The following is a 13,504-nucleotide window of genomic DNA, read 5'->3' as shown; positions in this document are numbered from 1 at the left end:
CCCTTATTGACGAGTCGCTCTTAGCTCTAGAAGTGTTTAAATTTTTTCGCCGCAGGAAATTCAACGCAGAAACAAATCAGTTAGACATTTGTTACCCTAATAGCAACTTGTGAATACGGACCTAAGTCATCTAGTTGAAAATTTAAACCGGTGTTGCAAAAATGATTACATGTATTTTGGAAATGAATTTTTATTTTCGCCATTCAATATTGGTGGAGTTAGTTCGACTGTGGAGGATAAAAAAATTCATCTGTTTCAATCATTGCGGATTAAAAAAATCCCGAATCGACCGTTTGAGCTATCGATGTTATTGAATTGAATGTATTCCCGTAATCAACAGCACTCGATATCCCGAAACTTGACCTTCTACGACCCTGTGCGCAAAACAGACTACCTATTTCGGTTTTCTAAACGCCAAGAATACCTGTGTGATGAAAACCGTAATTGCTAGATCGACGGAAAATTTTTGATCGACAAACCAATTTCGTGTGTCATGCGTATGCCGTATGTGAGTGAGTTCTAGATGATTTCGAAGAAAAGTTCCAACGATCCATTTTATTTTGGTTTCTTTGTTTTTTTCACATGCGATTTCTACAGACACCAGAGAGTATGATGTATTCATTGACAGCAAAAAGTAAGTTTCGACACCACGATAGTCTACATTCATACACACTCTTTTTGGAAAAGTTTTTCTAAATTTACCATCTCTCGACATGTGAATTCAATAAAACCCGATGCAGCGAGAAACCGATGTTTATCTTTTAAGTCATTTGTAAAAACATGAAGTCCTCGCGCGTCTGAGAAATGTCAATGTTTACAATACATAATAATAACACCTGTCATACCTCAACGGATAAATAACTTATTTTCTCTTGCGTTTGAAGCACCGGGAAAACTATCGCAGAAGGTATAAAGTCTCCATCATTTAGATCGTGAAGGCTCTGCCAGGCAATTTTGGGCTAGAAAATTCTTCCGATAAGTGACACCCTGATACCCTACATGATAATGGTTTTTTTTTTTTTTTCAGATTCCACTTATAAAAAGGGTTTTCGGGGGATTAATTTTTAAAATTAGTTTGGTTCAAAACAATTTTTTTCAACCCTTCGAAATTCAGATTCACTTCAAAAGTGGTTGCGAGGTGATCCAAAGGTTGATACTCACGATTAATCAAAGTTGAGATAATATGGAAGCAATAATGGAAATCAGGCTGTTGCATATTCACTAGAAAAAAAAACATATTTCTTTATCTTTGCCATCAGATCGTCTAACATTGTTCCGATGACCTTGTACCGATATTACACTGATATCATTCTGATTACCTTGATGCTTGTACTGATCCGCATTTACTGTTTGCATTTACATTATTACTAACCTAACAATAGTATATAGATCATACTTCGCATATTTCGTAAAAATAATTATTTTCTTCAAATAGTCAATTCGTTCCGGAGTCTGTGAAGCTGAATGTTCATCTCTTTCCTGCGAGTCAAAGTCGAACACAAAAATCAATCTATCTCGTGAGAAAAAAAATTTTCAAGAAGCTATAAAGAAATTAGGGTGCAAGGTTTTTCGCCAAGTAAACTATCCGCTTATCAATTGGTATCTTCTATGCTTCGTAGTTATTTTTCTTGCAAATTGAATTCCTCCATTCGACGGTCTGGTCACAATTTAGCTGCATAGTCTGAATACTGAAAATCAAAAATTCTCGTGCAGAGCTTACGTGGATGCAAATACTTACCATTCAAAATCAACATTTCTGATTGAATAGGAAGATCAAAAGAAGGACGACATGACTCGAGATGAACAATGGAGAGATCCTGTACATATAAAGTGGAGAAGAACTTCGACAGCAGACGAAGATTTTATCAGTGCATGGCGACGACTGAAGGCCGTAAAAAAAGAAAAGACAGAGTCTTCTTCGACAAAAATGATCTAATCTTTGATGCTTCTGATTGCACAACTACTGATCTAACTTGATCTCCTCAAATGCAGCTGGATGCAAGCTGAAATGGTGATACGATTTTCGAAAACCGTATCATCCGTCATTGTGGTCCGAAAAAAGTGGCTGACGCAATCAGGAGGTTTCGTACAATTCCGACGTTCTTCAGTTGCTTTCTAATCGCATCGTTGTAGTAAATTTTTGGTTCGAAACCAACCCCAATTATGGTCCTTGTACGCAGCAAGGTTTTCATCTGTGTTTTTATATTGTTCATGAAATTTAGTGTCATGATTTATCCTCGCAATTAATCAATATTAATGTGTAATAATTAACATAATGATAGCAGTCAACCTGGAACCTGGAATAGAAAAAAATTTATGAACGAATTTATGAAACTAATTGCGTCACTTTAATGTATATCCAGCTAATCGTATTCTTCTTTTGCGTGGTCTCTTTCGGCAAATTAAATTTTCAGTTGTCTTAAGTCATCAGTTGTCAAGTTATTGTGAAAATTTTTCAAACAATTTGGCGAATCATAAATTGCTACAAGCAAACATGTCGCAACATCGACTTAAATTCCTATAACAGTATAACGACAAAGTCATCTGTGGGTCATATCAACTGTAGCGTAGATCTCTCCGAGCTGCCCACGTGAAAGTGTGTACATTTCATATCATGTGTAAATTTCGACTAATTTGAGTCTCAAAAATTAGATATGCCAAACCGAATTGATTGTTATCTCCACAGTTCGATGCACTCATGTATGCGTTGATTTTCATGGGTGCAGACGGTACCTATAGTTTATCCAGTCTGAAATTTTCACCATTATCAAAGTTTTTTTTCATAAACATTTTCAAGAGGTGGGTCTGACGAGTACAATATTTACAGAGATAGTTTTGATCAACTTTAGATCACGAGGGAGGTGTGAAAAAATATATTTCTACGATTGAATTTCTCAATGGAAAATCTGAGAACTAATTGCACAGTGCGTTCTTTAATTGGTTAAACGTTGTTTTTGAAAAAATTTAAGGAAAGAAAAACTACATCCCATGACTATTTCAATTTACATTACTTGATGAATATTTGCAAATTAAAAACAAATATTTATTCCAACTACCAATCATAAGGCATACCTATACGGGCTATTCGAAATTGATTAACAATAAGTAAATTCTTTAAGGAATCATCTAATATTGCGTGTATTTTTAATCATGTCGTTTCATAATATATAATTTATGACATACGCCGGAAATTTATCGTACTCTCAACACTCTACAGGTGGCATTTCATTTTTATTTTTTGTAAGCTTGAATAATTGAGCCCGTAAATTAAACCTTGAGCATCGGGCTGGAAATAAATTAATTTGCCTGTTCACTCAATAGAGGAAATTTCGGAATCTTATTTACTTTTCATTTTATTTGTCTTTAATTTAACAGCTTGAATTACAATATCATCGTCTACCGTACATATATTACTATTTAGAAAACAATTTCCGAAGACCGAAGATTTCGCAGTTACGGTATCGTTATAACATCGTTACGAAGTGGCGCGCGTGTAAACGGAAAGGATTGTTAATCTGTTCTCACAATTAGATTCCCTTTTCATCCGAGCACGCCATAAATAAAAATTTCGATATCATTGTTATTCAATGATGCGGTTGCGAAGCACAGTTACTTGAATATTCCGAAAGAATTTGAAACCAAAAATTGGAACGTAGCAAGTTTGGCTTGTTATATTTCGGTGTAACCGTAGGCTCCTAATAACAGAAAATGGTTCAAAACGGTAAAGAAGATCCGTCAAAAGGGGACTTGGAATGTTCAATCACGGAAGGAAGCAAACTTCATCAGTACCTCTCAACAGCCATAGGTCAGTTGTTAACTTCGAATAAAGCTCTGAAAAATCACTTTATTATTTCTTCTACGTGAACTTGTAGAAATCAATCCGAATCGTGAATATTCTTCTAGTTGGATTGACGGCTCTGCAAATCGGTATCACGCTAGGATGGACATCACCCGTATTGCCGTTCCTTCTGTCCCATGAATCTTTCATGTCCGTGAGTTTGACGCAAGCTTCGTGGATCAGTTCTTCGCTTGGAATCAGTGCGGTATTTGGTGCGATTCCAGCTGGAAAAATATCCGACAGAATCGGAAGGCGATTAGCGATGATTATTTTATCGATTCCATATTTACTATCATGGTTACTCGTGATCTTCGGGCCCAATATCGAATGTTTGTACGTCGCGAGATGTCTGGGAGGAATATCTTCAGGAGCAATAGGCGTTTTAGCGCTTATCTACATAGGAGAAATAGCTGAACCGTCAATTCGAGGTACCCTGGCATCATCCTTCGGGATTCTCATCGCCTCTGGAACACTCTATGCTTTTACAGCAGGCGCTTACTTAAGTTACACGATGTTCGCTGTTTCTTGTGGTATCCTGGCACTGTCGTTTTTTGTACTCTCGCCATTTTTGACGGAATCTCCGATATGGCTGGTCAAACAAGGTCGAACGGAAGATGCTACCGATTGCCTGCTAAGACTCAGGGGTTCGAAATGTGACGTCAAAGCAGAATTGGTTGCTTGTCAAGACGACATAGCTGAACAAGAAACTAGAAAGGGTGGCTTCAGAGAACTCGTCTCAACTCGAGCTGGCCGAAGAGGGATAACAACTTCACTTGGCTTAGCTCTTTTTCAACAACTTACCGGTGTCGATGCCGTCATCGTTTACACTGTACTAATATTCCAGGCTGCAGGTAGTACGATAGACCCATTTCTATCGGCGGTTATGCTTAGCATAGTAGAAGTTATAATGGAAGTGTGCGCTGGATTTGTCGTTGACAGAATTGGCCGTCGCCCGCTGTTATTTATTTCCGAACTTGGCATTATAATGAGCTTGTCGACTATCGGATGTTATTTTAAATTCAAAAGTTCTGGAATCGATTTGACAGATTACGGGTGGGTTCCTCTAGTCTCGTTGATTCTCTACATGATTTCGTATTCCGTTGGATTCGGATGTATACCCTGGATAATGAATGGCGAATTATTTTCATCTAACACAAAAAGTGTAGCGAATGCTTGTACCGTTGTATTGAACTGGAGTATGGGCGCTTTAGTTATGAGTATGTATACACGGTTGGTAATTTCCGTAGGTGAAGCTGTAGTATTTTGGATATTTTCTGGTCTCATGGTGTCAGCTTTTATCTTTACCATCTTTGTCGTCCCAGAGACCAAAGGTAAAACTCTCCAAGAAATACAATACGAATTGAGTGGGAAAAAGAAAAAGATCGATGAACCTCAGTCACAAAATGCCCCGTAAAAAAGAACACAATTGTGGCAGTCGATTCAGCAGTGTAACCGCAATCCATGTGACTCGGCCATAACGAGTCTAATTAATTTGGAATTAGTGTAAGATATGCTGTTGCAGGATTATACAATTGGTATGGCTGTGATGTCACAATAATTACGCACGTCTATGTTTTTATCACTCTGTACATATCATGTCAACTACTGTATAAATTTCAAATAAATACAATCATATAGCTGTTTTCCGAAATCCACCGTCACTGCTGCGATTATTCCTTCGCTTTCTACCTTTACAATTTTTTCGAGACGATGAAATACAGCTGAAATCGTGTAAAGCTCAATCATTATCATTACAATTATGAAGCATGTTACATATGTATATTTACGTATATTGAAAGACCTGTGCAAGGTTGACGTGATAGATTAAACTATTGCTTATTTTTCGATTCTAATATCTTGTGATTTTTTTTTTATTCATCCCCTAATTTGGCTGTCTGAAGAGAACTTTATGACTCTGTAATGACTATAACCTCCCGAAAACGAAAACAAACATTCATGATCGTTTCTATGTAAATGTAAACAAGACCTTCGGGCAGAACGAAATTGTGAGTCAACAAGATTTCCGGATACTGTCTGGATTTCCATGTATACCGCGTGAAGTGTCGGTGGGTCGTTACGTTTGCATGCTATATTAAGCATACATTTATGTATGTAATCAACACAGTATAGATTATGCTTTCCACTTGTAGCATAAATGGAACTGATCTGAACAAACAGATGAAACAATACGGCCATGTTATAATCAGCTTCGTTTGTTGTAATCTGTTGACAGAGATCAGTTGATACAAACATAATTCATTGCGTCTGTTGAATCCGCCTAATTGTAAAATATACTTATATTCTATACACTATGCTAATAATGAGTACGCTTCGACGTATTCGTGTTTGCTTCGGTTTGAATAACCGCCCAGGGAGAATCGGTTCAGTCGAATTGAACATGCATCCTATTGCGGCCGAATATAAGTCGGTCGATTTTTTCACAAGTTGGTTAGACCACCAAGAATAGTACATCTTCAAAAGTTTGATGAATTCTTTGAACGGGTCTAGCCGCAAAAAAATTGTTAAAAATGGAAAACTGATATTCGACCGATAATTATCTAAAAAATGAGCCGTAGCGCGACATTTTATCGGTATTAGTTTAGCTGAAATTTGCCAAACAACAACGTGAATAAAATTTTTCTATCATTTTCAATAAATTGATGAATAATTAATCTGTGGCGTTGAAACTGTCCCTCAGAGAATAGTCCAAGACACGACTCGGCCGACTTCGGTTGATCCGGTATAGCTTGAGGCCGTCGACGCTGTTTAATATCTTTTTTCATGATTTTAAATTACTCTGGCGATACCCTGTGCCCATGGCCATTGAGATGGTAGATATAGTTAATCTATGGAATCGGCCTCGTCACGTATTGTTGCTCAATTAACTACACTGCTGGCTAAAAGTTTGGATACACTTGTTGAGATTGGTTGGATCTTTGCTGGAATCTTTTCTGAACTTTTTCTCAGAATTTTTTTTTTCTCATTTTGGGTCGGGACTCCGAGTGGTGCGGCTCAACCGGAGAATCATGGGGTGTGGGACAAAATATCAAATGAGAAAACTTTTTTGCTTTATTATTACAGCAGGTTTCACTCAAATTGGTTACGAGGGACTATAGTAATCCAGCCATGATCCCGAACCTTTCTTTTTATCTTTTGGTTAAACTCATTCACTCCTGCGCAACCATCAATTTGCGTCAGCACGAATAACATAAAAATTGTACGGTAAATGATCAGATAACATTTCGAAAACTCTTCTGTGAATCTGCGGTTATCCTATGCCCTGCCTCAGACTTGTGACGGTCAGATAGTTGTAACTGCAGTACCTCCCACATGACTATTATTGCTTGTAAAATGTTTGCCATTATCTCACCGAGTACGATGTGAATACCTGAGTATCGAAGATTTCGGAAATCTTGAAGAGTCGAAATAACGGATTTAAAAAAGCAAAGAATTAGCGTCCCCTTTGTTCTTCCGTTTGTTATACTTCCTAACGGTTACCCCTTATCGTAGAATTCGTCTACCTTGAATACAGAGTGAATCATATGCTGACTTAAATTTTATCATATTTTTAAATCACCTTCATGATTCTGAATTTACAAAATTTTCAGTTACACACTCAACGACTCTACGTAAATCTATTACGAGTGCTGAATGGTAATTGTTTATTGAATCCGGAATAGTGCGCGGTAGATAATTGAGTGCACCTGTTAATTAGGTACTATCAAAATATCAGTACGGTGCTTTGTCATTTCCTTCTACGTAATTGGTGAATACCCATAACTGACAAAAATGTACTTGAATTAAACGATTCGGTTAATTAGTTAACAAATTTTTTCCTTCCGTCGAATAAAACGCTGTGTCTTTACGCGTAGATAGTACAGAGACACGAAGACACGCTGATCCGTTGCGAAAAAAAATCAAACCCCTCAGTAATTAATAGTGAGTATTGAAATTCGATAGAATAGCCGTGACAAACAATTTCCAACAGTAACTATCGGGATCAAGTGATTATAATTTCCAGCTGTTTAGTGGCTCGACTAATAGTTCATTCGACGTGTTAGTAGAGGTCAATAGTATAGTGAAAGATTTTCATCTCGAAACTAATGGAATCTGGATTGAGTTTTTGAATTATTTTAGCTTAGTTTTTTAGCGCTGAAATGATTATGGTTTAATTCAGTAGGAGGACGACATGGTACAAGAGGATATATCGAAACAGTACTTGAAGACCAGAAGTCGGCTGTATCAGTATATCGCCACAGCTGAAGGCAAGTGATTGGAGAAAAAGAACAGAATGAAGTGTTTGAACAAAAAAATGTCGTACTCGATTTTGTCAACCTTTCAAGGACCACATCGGGGTTTTATTCTAACGGTCTTCCAAAATTTTCAAAAAATTAACATCAAATAGATGTTGCGGTCTATTTTTTGTGATTTCATTTTTTTTTCATGTTCTTCAGGTATATCGAATCCGTGAATTTGGTTTTTTAAAATCACGCGATATCGCGTTCGAATTTCGCAGCTACCAAAAAAATCTTCATACGTTTAGTTCCGTAGATATCTGTTCTTCTCCTGTAAAATTCTACAGTACTGCAGTTTGTACTGGGGAATTTTTGTCTCGATGGAAATAAAGTAATTCAGTGAATTGTACCCTCGGTCCTGTCAATGTCGATGACGACATCAAAAACCACAGCTCTAATTCCATCTTTTCTGAAACACAGCTGGGTTAGCAGTTTTGCAAGCTGGAATCAACATAGGATGGGCAACTCCGATGCTGCCGTATCTCACATCAGAAGATTCCTTTGTTGTCGTTACCGAAGAACAGGGTTCGTGGATCGCTTGTGCAGCCGGAATCGGCGCCATCATAGGAGCTACTCCAGCAGGAAGACTGTCTGACATACTTGGAAGACGACGGGCTATCCTTACGTTTCCAATATTCTCCTTATTATCATGGTTGCTTATGATTTTTGGAACTGGAGTGTGGAGCTTATACATAGCGAGGCTCCTAGGTGGCATAGCCTGCGGCAGTACATTTGCTTTGACATTGACTTACATCGGAGAAATATCTGAATCCGATATTCGAGGAATCTTGTCATCCACCTTCGGAATCCTCATAGCGATTGGTACATTTGTCTCATACATAGCCGGTACCTTTTTAAGTTTCAGAACATTTTCGATCCTTGGTGCTTGTTTGGTACTCTTATTTTATGCCCTTTCGCCGTTTCTGGTCGAATCGCCGACTTGGTTGGTGCAACAAGGCCGAATGGTAGAAGCGGGAAGTCTCTTGGCACGACTACGAGGTGACGCTCAAGGAAATACAGCGGAACTCGCGCTTTTGCAAAAAGATGCGGACACATCGAAATCGCAAGGAGCCGTCTTGAAAAAACTCTGGCAAAGCAAAGCTGGTCGTAGAGCGCTAATTACTTGCGTCGGTCTGATATTCTTTCAACAATTATCTGGTATCGATCCTATCTGCGTCTACGCAGTGTCCATATTACGGGCTGCCGGAAGTACGATTGATCCATTCGTCGCGATAATTATACTCGCATTTATGACCATTGTCATGGAAATTTGTACCGGGGTCGTAATTGACAGGACTGGTCGGCGTCCTCTGCTCCTATCCTCTAGCCTTGGAATGATGCCATGCTTGGTGATTCTGGGATTTTGTTATCAGATGAAGGGTTCTACCGAAGCCGAGGTCCTCAGCATCGGTTGGCTACCTTTGTTTTCGCTAATCATGCACACATTCTTTTATTCTATCGGGTTTGCTGGTGTACCCTGGATCATGAACGGTGAATTATTTCCACCTGAAACGAAATCCGTAGGGTGTGGTGTAATCGCAATAGTGAATATGATCTTGTCGAGTGTGATGATTAAGATATTCCCAATCATGGTCGGACTAGTTGGTATGCGTATTTATTTTTTGATTTTGGCAGGTTTTATGGTGGTTGGTGCTATATTCGTTTTTATATTCGTCCCAGAGACGAAAGGAAAAACTCTACAGAGAATTCAGTCAATATTAAGAGGTCAAAACCCTTATACATATCAACGCAAGGCCAGAAAAAATCGAACTCCACCCAATCAGCCTCCTCGGAGTACACCTTAAGAATTCACAAGATCTAGCAAAATTTACCGAGTGCAATCGACCATGTGCCGTGGATTAATTCTTTCACCTCTGATTACATATCTCTTGGTATTCATGAATCGATACATTTGTTGAAGTCAATAGTGTCGCAACCGACCAATCTTTGCTGAATTTCTCAATGTTCTATCGAACAAAATTCCAGTCAATCCGAGAAGAAGGCATCGTCGACTTTAGTAAGAGATACTCTATCGTTCATTTAATTGAAATGACCAGCACTTCACGACCAAAAATCATCAGACTTTAGTGTTCGACGTATAGTAAATGAGGACTTATTCCAACGTTATCACCTTTTCACGTCCGATGTCGAAATAGATGATGTGAATCAATCATGTTATTCCCTTCAATCCCTTAGTTATAATTGTTTTTTTATTTCCAAATAAAGTATTATACATAATTCTTACATACAGTTGAAATGTGAAAGCTAAAATTTCACCTTCCTCAATCTTATCCACGACCTTTTAATCGGTGTAAGCCTAGGTCGCCGGAGGAGCTCATCGTCAGACCTGGACCCGGACAAGAACCTCAGTCCGCTAATTTTGGCATTTCATGTGAATTTTGAAAGTTGTATGCAGTAAACGTATCGATTTTGAAACCGGGTGAAGAGCAGAATAAAATTTTGCGAGTATCTTTTTTTCAGTGAACACATTTTTATTACATACAAAAATCTTGAAAACAAATTACAAAATCAATGATTCTGAACGATAAAATGAACAACATGCCATTACAAATTGACGTTTGAAAACTATACAGATTATTCCTCTAGGCCAGGTAGCTTGTACTCCAACTTCAGCCCAGACCCCTTGGTGTTAATTTCCGTCCATTGGTCAAACCTTTCCGCTAATTCAACGCTCATATGATTCCTCCAGTCCCCTACTTTCCCTTTTCTGATGAACTTCAAATCCGAGTCTTCACTTTTTCCTATCATATACTCCAAATTTACCGCGGGGTTCGCTGCCATTTTTGAAAATTTCAAGTGTTCGCACAGCCCGGAAACTTGGCTTGCTGTTACGACTTTGTTTAAGAATTTTGCCGTCTTCCTTATCGCTCCAGCCTGATCCTGAAATAGTAATAAGCAATTACTTCTTTGCCTTAGAGAGAAAAAGTAAGACAAATTTATGTTTTCAACCTTCTGCATCTCTTCGTATGTGAGAAAGAGTATATTTTCATCATTTCTATGCTCCCAAAATTTCAACACGTGATTCCAAAACGATCCCATGGGTACTGAAACATAAATGAAGAATGCAACAAGTACAAAATTATAATATTACACAATTGGATCAAACTATTTTTACCCATGCCCTGCAGAAAAAGTTCGGCAAATTCTTCAAAAGTTCCTTTCAAGCCATGAAGAAGTTTGCAGTAATAATAGAAGGAAACGCATGCGTCTTTCGGATTTCTGGTAACATAAATAATCTGGAAACCGAAATTTCGATAAATTAAATATACAATTAATTAATCAATTTTGTTACGTCATTGCGAACTCAATCGAAATCTACCTTCGGTTTTTTAATTTTTAATTGCGAAGGCAGCAAATCCCATGGCAAGTGCGACTTGACGTATCTAGGACTTGGAGTTCTTTCAACATTTTCGACGCTGTTCCCCAATTTTGAAAACCAATCAACGTATTCACCGCTCACAAGCAACGCCGAGAGTCTACAGAACGAAGAAATATTCAGAGTCGGATAACATGAATAAATATTAAAAAAAAAAAATTACATTTCGTTTATTATTTACCCTCAAAGTGTAAACTAGAAGACAAATGTATCCCATGCGTCATTTCAACTTACACGTTTTTGAAACAGGTTTACACGTTGAGGGTTAATAATAATAATGAAAGCCATAAATATCATCAACATGTGACTAACTCAAGAAGAGGATTCCGCAAAACTGAAAGTGTTTGCGCTTGTTCATAGTCAAAGTCGTTCCCTATGCACCAAGTCATTTCTTGTGCCCAATGGCTACCTATGAAAAAAAAGATGGAAAATCAGATTTCAAATGACTTGAGTTGAAATTAAAACCAACCAGTCCGTGGATAGGAGACAAGCCAAACATCGTCCTCCCGAATTTCCATGTCTCGAATTTTGGGACCATATAGAGCGTAATTTGGCGGTAAAACACACGGTCCTGGTTCAACTCGAACGAAACTGTTTTCTACACTGAACATGCGGTCAAGTTTCTTGCCAATTTCTCCATCAATCGTTGAGTAGGTCAGTACCATCGTGGTAATGTCTATTTAAATACAGCTGTATAGGTTTTTAAAACATGATTTTCTATAACTTAATGATCATTGCGAGTACGACATGACAATTACAGTTTATTACTCACTTTATATTTTTAGTGTGTAAAGTTCGTCTATAAATCGACTATAGATAGGTCTAATACCGTGATTATCGTAGCCTGGCGAATACAGATGTACTTCTGCAGCTGCAACTGCAACTGCAACGGTTCCGGATGCAATGAGCCTCTCCCAACTTTCTGCGCCTTATTATTGCCCTACAGAAAACCAGGTCTCTCTTATTTGCTCCTGCAAACTTTCCTCTTTTCTCAACATTCAGTGTTCTGTATGTCTACGGCCTTTGTATAAATATACATAACTGCGGTAAATTTTTTAATTTGAGGAGATTGGAAACAAAAATTCAGTAGACGTTTTGTGTTCTAATATTTGCTGTTATATTCGTACTCTCGTTTTAAATCCAATCTAATATCATTATACAATCTGATATTCTAATGAGGGCGCAATATAGCTGTTATTATTGACAACTGCAGCTACAGGTTTCTTAAACGCATCCAACGAATTACTGCAGATTTCACTCCTGCTTCAGGAGAAAGTATAACGCGCAGTGTGTTACCCTTCCCGTTGCATCTCGCGGCTGAAAAAAATACGTACAATAACAAAACAAATAACAATTATGATATTTTATGTATCTATATTAGCAAAATGTCTGATTTTGATTAAATCGAATCAGGTGCATTAGATGCATAAAAGCTCCATGATTAGATGGATCATAAGCATTCACGATGTCATTTCGAAGAGTGATGAATCGAATTCAACGAATTATATTATGTTTTATACCAAAAAAATGTTTGCTCATAGCATTACGTATCTATATTAATAAAAAAATGTCTGATTTTGATTAAATCGAATCAGGCGCATTAGATGCATGAAAGCTCCATGATTAGATGGATCATAAGCATTCACGATGTCATTTCGAAGAGTGATGAATCGAATTCAACGAATTATATTATGTTTTATACCAAAAAAATTTTTGCTCATAGCATTATGTATCTATATTAGTAAAAAAAATGTCTGATTTTGATTAAATCGAATCAGGTGCATTAGATGCATAAAAGCTCCATGATTAGATGGATCATAAGCATTCACGATACCACTTCGAAGAGTGATAAATCGAATTCAACGAATTATATTATGTTCTAGACCAAAAAACTTTTGCTCATAGCGAAGTTAAAAAACTAAATGACAGTTTGAGCAGTTAGGACTCTTCATATTGTGACTTAACTATTAAATT

General features: G+C 37.5%; 3 protein-coding genes across 4 annotated transcripts; 2 read left to right on the top strand and 1 right to left on the bottom strand.

Annotated features, from left to right (window-relative positions):
- Positions 1 to 2,304: 2,304 nt before the first annotated feature.
- Positions 2,305 to 5,691, top strand: LOC105689058 (facilitated trehalose transporter Tret1-like). The gene is made up of 2 exons (XM_012405812.2): positions 2,305 to 3,805; positions 3,904 to 5,691. The coding sequence occupies exons 1-2, from the start codon at positions 3,709 to 3,711 to the stop codon at positions 5,250 to 5,252; spliced, it is 1,446 nt and encodes a 481-aa protein (XP_012261235.2). The 5' UTR covers positions 2,305 to 3,708; the 3' UTR covers positions 5,253 to 5,691.
- Positions 5,692 to 7,709: 2,018 nt separating this feature from the next.
- On the top strand, positions 7,710 to 10,377 carry LOC105689057 (facilitated trehalose transporter Tret1-2 homolog). Its single transcript, XM_012405811.2, has 3 exons — positions 7,710 to 7,767; positions 8,016 to 8,103; positions 8,554 to 10,377. The coding sequence occupies exons 2-3, from the start codon at positions 8,028 to 8,030 to the stop codon at positions 9,936 to 9,938; spliced, it is 1,461 nt and encodes a 486-aa protein (XP_012261234.2). The 5' UTR covers positions 7,710 to 7,767; positions 8,016 to 8,027; the 3' UTR covers positions 9,939 to 10,377.
- Positions 10,378 to 10,604: 227 nt separating this feature from the next.
- On the bottom strand, positions 10,605 to 13,461 carry LOC105689056 (luciferin sulfotransferase-like). 2 transcript variants are annotated; one of them, XM_048649674.1, is made up of 7 exons: positions 12,303 to 13,461; positions 12,000 to 12,220; positions 11,843 to 11,939; positions 11,474 to 11,630; positions 11,270 to 11,390; positions 11,104 to 11,198; positions 10,605 to 11,034 (listed from the first exon to the last, which is right to left on the bottom strand). In XM_048649674.1, the coding sequence occupies exons 2-7, from the start codon at positions 12,193 to 12,195 to the stop codon at positions 10,729 to 10,731; spliced, it is 972 nt and encodes a 323-aa protein (XP_048505631.1). In that variant the 5' UTR covers positions 12,196 to 12,220; positions 12,303 to 13,461; the 3' UTR covers positions 10,605 to 10,728. The 2 variants fall into 2 exon arrangements, with proteins under 2 accessions (XP_048505631.1, XP_048505632.1); XM_048649675.1 differs by having other exon boundaries at positions 12,000 to 12,206.
- Between the last annotated feature and the right edge of the window lie 43 nt (positions 13,462 to 13,504).

The sequence above is a fragment of the Athalia rosae genome, chromosome 2 (assembly GCF_917208135.1).
Source record: "Athalia rosae chromosome 2, iyAthRosa1.1, whole genome shotgun sequence".
NCBI lineage: Eukaryota > Metazoa > Arthropoda > Insecta > Hymenoptera > Athaliidae > Athalia > Athalia rosae.
Note: the sequence above shows the minus strand (reverse complement) of the source record. Positions and strands in the feature narration are given on the sequence as shown.

Bases quoted from the DNA above. Each gene is read 5' to 3' on its own strand.
- LOC105689058 (XM_012405812.2), top strand. From the start codon at position 3,709: ATGGTTCAAAACGGTAAAGAAGATCCGTCAAAAGGGGACTTGGAATGT. The intron at 3,806-3,903 runs GTCAGTTGTTAA...ATATTCTTCTAG, and splicing joins GTACCTCTCAACAGCCATAG to TTGGATTGACGGCTCTGCAA.
- LOC105689056 (XM_048649674.1), bottom strand. From the start codon at position 12,195: ATGGTACTGACCTACTCAACGATTGATGGAGAAATTGGCAAGAAACTT. The intron at 11,940-11,999 runs GTTGGTTTTAAT...TTTTTTTCATAG, and splicing joins TGTCTCCTATCCACGGACTG to GTAGCCATTGGGCACAAGAA. The intron at 11,631-11,842 runs GTTAGTCACATG...TTCGTTCTGTAG, and splicing joins TTGCGGAATCCTCTTCTTGA to ACTCTCGGCGTTGCTTGTGA.
- LOC105689057 (XM_012405811.2), top strand. From the start codon at position 8,028: ATGGTACAAGAGGATATATCGAAACAGTACTTGAAGACCAGAAGTCGG. The intron at 8,104-8,553 runs GCAAGTGATTGG...TCTGAAACACAG, and splicing joins GTATATCGCCACAGCTGAAG to CTGGGTTAGCAGTTTTGCAA.